The sequence below is a fragment of the Pinus tabuliformis genome, chromosome 3_2, assembly GCF_031772625.1.
Source record: "Pinus tabuliformis cultivar Carrire ecotype Pingquan chromosome 3_2, CPIR1, whole genome shotgun sequence".
Taxonomy (NCBI): Eukaryota; Viridiplantae; Streptophyta; class Pinopsida; order Pinales; family Pinaceae; genus Pinus; species Pinus tabuliformis.
Window position 1 is genome coordinate 232,712,913 of NC_142302.1, and position 5,306 is coordinate 232,718,218.

General features: G+C 48.1%; 1 protein-coding gene across 1 annotated transcript; it reads right to left on the reverse strand.

The window, feature by feature from the left end:
• Positions 1–448: 448 nt before the first annotated feature.
• Positions 449–793, reverse strand: LOC149180562 (UBA domain-containing protein Mud1-like). Its single transcript, XM_089413911.1, has one exon. The coding sequence runs from the start codon at positions 791–793 to the stop codon at positions 449–451; it is 345 nt and encodes a 114-aa protein (XP_089270037.1).
• Between the last annotated feature and the right edge of the window lie 4,513 nt (positions 794–5,306).

The window sequence follows — 5,306 nt, forward strand, 5'->3', positions numbered from 1 at the left end:
CTTGAATGTCTGATGAAACCTGCATCAGTTAACTCCTTTAACTGTCATTTCAACTCCTCCAACTCAGGTCCTGACAACTGATAAGGTGCTTTAGCTAGAGGTTGCTTCCTTGGCTCAAGCTCAATGCTATGGTCCACTGCACGCCTTGGTGGAAGCTTCTTGGTAGCTCATCGGGCATCAAATATGCATACTTAGCCAACACCTTAGAAATCTCAGCTGGAACAAGTGTCCCCACTCCATCATTGCCTTCAACTCCTTTGATTACAACCGCATGTGTCTCCATGTTTGACTCCCACATAGCGTTCTCCAAACTTAGTGCAGAAACATGCTACACCTTAAATTCCTTCCTTTGCTTATGAGCAGGCAAAGTCCAATTTTGTGACCCTCCAATCAGCATAACCTCATCAGATAAAAGGAAAATAATTGACTTATTGCCCTTCAAGAAATCCTACCCCAATATCACGTCAAAATCGTTCATCTCCATCACCGTGAAGTCCAATTGACCTTGCAAGTCTTTAATCTGTACAGGCACTTCGTGTGCCGAACCCATCACTTTAGCTCTATAGTCTACTCCCTTGACTTCCACATTCAATGGGAATATCATCAGTCCAACCTCTCTTGCTAACCATGTCGTCATGAAGTTATGTGTGGCCCCCATGTCCACTAGGGCTTGGATGGTCTTGCCATGAACCACCAAGTCCATGAAACCCAGACCGTGAATCCATGATTTCTCCATAACTTTTGTCTGCATATTTTCCTGGTCTCTGCAATTCGCTCTGATACCACTTGTCATGCCCCCAATTATTTTTTCATAAATTGGATTTTGTGTGGCATAAGCCAAATAGTTAACATTATTCATCTTTAACTATTTCCCGAACTACGCCTAACATTCATTCTTTAAAACCAGTAATATTAATGTGCGGAAACCATTAACATAACATTCAATAGTAGAGAAGACACCTTAAACCATATGCATATAATAATCTTTTATTATAATTTCATAAGTTTACAAGTTCACCGGGAGATAAAGCTCAATCACTTTTACAACGTTTCGAATGACTGCGTCATTTGCCCAACTCGGGCGCCGCTACCCGTGCTACCGTGCCAACCCACCTGGGCACGTACACACCACTGTCGCACTACGTTGCAACCCAACACTCCTTCATTCACACCGCTAGGCTCTCCAAACCATGGTTACCCTACATGATATCATGCACCAAAGTCATTTGTCATTCGAACGCACACGCTGTGTTGCCTACCCGAACATGTTTCACACAACTCGACTGCCTTGCCCCTCGTGCGGGCTCATATGCATGACATCCTGCTCCTTTACTGCAAAACTATTCGCACATATGACTTCGCCTTTTCGCTTCTCTCCATAAAACTCATCCATTGTATGTATATATGGTCGTGTCAATGCGTGGGGCACTTTGCCGACCCACCAACCAAACACATACACAACTCGTCAGCTCATTTGTTTTATGAACCATCGGCCCACCCGTCATGATTCTCGGAGGGTGGGATGATTCCCAGAATCACTCCGCCACCCTCATGGGTCGTTGGGCCACCGGGGTGGGGTGGAGGGCAGGTCATTGGGCCGTTGGAGTGGGGCGAAGGGCGGGGTGATTCCCGGAATCACCCTGCCACCCCCGCGAGTTGTTGGGCTGCCAAGGTGGGGCGGAGGGTGAAGTGATTCCTGTAATCACCATGCCACCCCCACGGGCCATTGTATTGCAGGGATGGGGGAGAGGGCAGGGTGATTCTCGGAATCACCCACCACCATTGCGGGCCGTTGGGCTGCCGGGGTGGGGCAGAGGGCAGGGTGATTTTGGGAATCACCCTGCTACCCTCGCGAGCCATTGGGCTGCCCAACTGGGTCGGAGGGCGAGGTGATTCCTGGAATCACCCCGACACACCCTCAGGCTATTGGGCCACTGAGGTGGGGCAAAGGGCGGGTGATTCCCAGAATCAACCCGCCACCCCCGCGGGCCGTTGGCCACCGGGGTTGTGCGGAGGTAGGGGTGATTATCAGAATCACCCTTCCAAACCCACAAGCCATTGGGCTTCCTGAGTAGGCCAGAGGGCGGAGAGATTCCCGGAATCACCCCGCCACCCTCGCAGGCTGTTGGGCCCCTGAGGTGGGGTGGAGGGTGAGTTGATTCCTAGAATCACCCCACCACCCTCGCGAGTCGTTGGATGTCGGGATGGGGCAAAGGGCAGGGTAATTCCTGGAATCACGCCGCCACCCCTGTGAGCCATCGGGTCGCCAGGGTGTGGCAGAGTGTGGGGTGATTCCTAGAATCATCCCGCCACACCCGCGAGCAATTGTGCTGCCGGGGTGGGGTGGAGGGCGGGGTGATTCCAGGAATCACCTCGCCACTTCCATGTGCTGTTAGGGCGTTGGGGTGGGATGGAGGGCAGGGTTATTCCTGGAATCACCTTGCCACCCTCGTGGGCCGCTAGGGTGGGGTGGAGGGCCGGGTGATTCCCGGAATCACCTCGCCACCCCTATAGGCCATCAGGGTAGGGCAGAGGGTGAGGTGATTCTTGGAATCACCTCGCCACCCCTGCAGTCCATTAGATTGCTGGGGTGGGGCAAAGGGCGAGGTGATTCCTAGAATGGCCCGTGAGGGTGGCGGGGTGATTTCCAGAATCACCCCGCCACCCTTGCGGGCTGTTGGGCTATTGGGATGGGCATCCTCCACCCCACCACGACAGCCCAATGGCTTGCAGGGGTGGTGGGGTGAATTCGAGAATCACCCTGCCACCCCCACCCTTTTCCCCATCAAAACGGCTCGCGAGGGTCGCGGGGTGATTCCCGAAATCACCTCGCCACCCCCGTGGGCTGTTGGGCCGTCGGGGTGGACAACCTCCACCCCATGCTGACGACCCAATGGCTTACGGGGGTGGTGAGGTGATTCCAAGAATCACCCCTCCAACCCCAACCTCTGCCCCACCCCAGTGGCCCAACGACACGCGAGGGTGGCGGGGTGATTTCCAGAATCGCCCCGCCACCCCTGCAGGTCGTTGGGTTGTTGGGGTGGGGAAAAAATTGTTCGCGGCCCTCTCCCCCACCCCGAGGCCTAATGTCCTACGGGTGTGGTGGGGTTATTCTCAGAATCACCTCACCATCCCCGTGGGTCATTGGGCCGCCGGGGTGGGGCAGAGAGCAGGCTGATTCTTGTAATCACCTCGCCACCCCCGCGGGTCATTGGGTCATCAGGGTGGGGCAAACTTTGGGGCGGCGGGGTGATTCCTGGAATGACCCCGCCAACCTCGCGGTGGGGCAAAGGCTGTCCATAGCCCTTCGCCCCACCCCGACATCCCAACGTCCCGCAGGGGTGGTGGGCAATTCCGGACAACCCTCCACCCCACCCCAGCGGCCCAACGACCTGTGGGGGTGGCGGGGTGATTTTGGGTAATAGAATTTTAATGTATTTCAGATCCCATTATTATATAGTTATGGTATTTATTAAAACATATTGAATTTATACTTAGGAAAGAAAAATGTTATTCTACCAGAAACATTGGTGTGTTTTTTTCCTCTTAAACAACTGTTTTTTTTGCACATAAAAATTTGGTTTTACTAACATTTTTTGAAAATGTTGAAAATTGACCTTAAAAAAAAACATTCATTCCAGTGTCAACACTTTTTGTTTTCAAGGTGTTTTTTGCATGAAAAATTCATTTTCACTACCATTTTTAAAGCACGTTGAAAATTGACCCTAAAAAAGAAAGAAACCATCGTTCCAATATACACACTTTTCGTTTTTAGCACTGTCTTTGATGTTTCTTCAGGTTTTTTGAGCCAGAGTTCCAATTTTGAGTTTATGGTTCCCGTTTCAAAGTTTACATTTTTCAGGGTCTACCTTGCTCTCGTCAGTAGAAATGTAGAGTCCTAGCATGATCCCTTCAGTCATCATCATGTGACATTTTTCAGTGCTCAAAGCAACGTTAGTCTGGACAAAATGTTCCAACACTTTTTCTAGATTAACTAATGTTGTTTCAAAAGCATCTCCATAAGGTGTAAAATCATCCATGATGATTTCAATGTAGTCATTCAACAAGTCAGAAAAAATTCCCAGTATTTCCCTCAGAAAGGTTCCTTGTGCATTGCAAAGTCTAAAAGGGAGTACTTTGTATGTGAAAGTTCCCCAAGGGAAAGTAAAGGTCATTTTATCTTGATCCTCTAGGGCAATCTGTATATGATTGTATCCACTAAACTCGTCTAGAAATGAAAAGAAAGTTTTTCCAAAAAGGGTGTCAAGGACCTGATCTATAAATGGTAAAGGAAAATGGTCCTTTTGAGTGGCCTTATTGAGTTCTCTGTAATCCACATAGACTCTCCACTTTCCATTCTTCTTAGGAGAAATGACAGGTGAAGACACCCACTGACTATCAGATATCAGATAAATAAAGTTAGCACTCAAGAGATTTTGTAATTCTTCCTTCACTACCTCCTTCAGTGCAGGGTTCATGTGGTGTTGCGGTTGTCTGACTAGTTTGTAGCCATCCTTCAAATAAAAATAGCGAGTGCACAGGTTGGGGTGGATCCCTTTCATATCCATATAGTCCCATGCAAATTCCTTTTTTTATTTTTGTAACAATTGTAACAATAGTTGGTTTTGCTCAGTAGTTAGGTTGGGGTTAATGTTCAGAAACTTTCGTGGTTCTATTTCAATTGGACTCCTATCAGTATTCGAAGTGGTTCTGATTTGTTCAAAATCTATATCTTCTACCTCCTCTTCCTCCTTTGAATTTTCAATGGAGGCAACAAAAAGTGAGTTACTAGTGAAACCATTAATGATGTTGTCTTCTGTCTCATCCTTGAAGTACTAGGCTTTCCTCAAAGTAAGGAGGAATAGGGAAAGATCTAATTTGGGTTCAAACTCATCCCACCAAGTTTTATATAAATCCACATTTAGTTTTGGGGGGTAAATATTAAGACTCTTTGTAGCTTGGCCATCTGAGATCACCATATATCCAAATCTACATCCTATATATGCATCTGCAATGGCAAACCAAGGTCTCCCTAAGATCAAAGGATATCTCCCCAAGTTGAATTTGGGTTGTAAGATAAGAAAGTCAGTCGGATACCTCCAGGAGGCTATTGTAATTACTATGTCCTCTAACACCACCTTGGGTTTAACACAAGATCTGTCTGCTAATTCAAGTACAGTAGGAGTATGTCTAAGTCCATGTAGCCCTAGGGTGGTAAAGAGGTCCTTTTTCATCAAATTAATGGCAGCCCCAAAATCGATCAATGTGTTAGTTATGGGCTTGTCATTAATGTAGACAGTAACCAT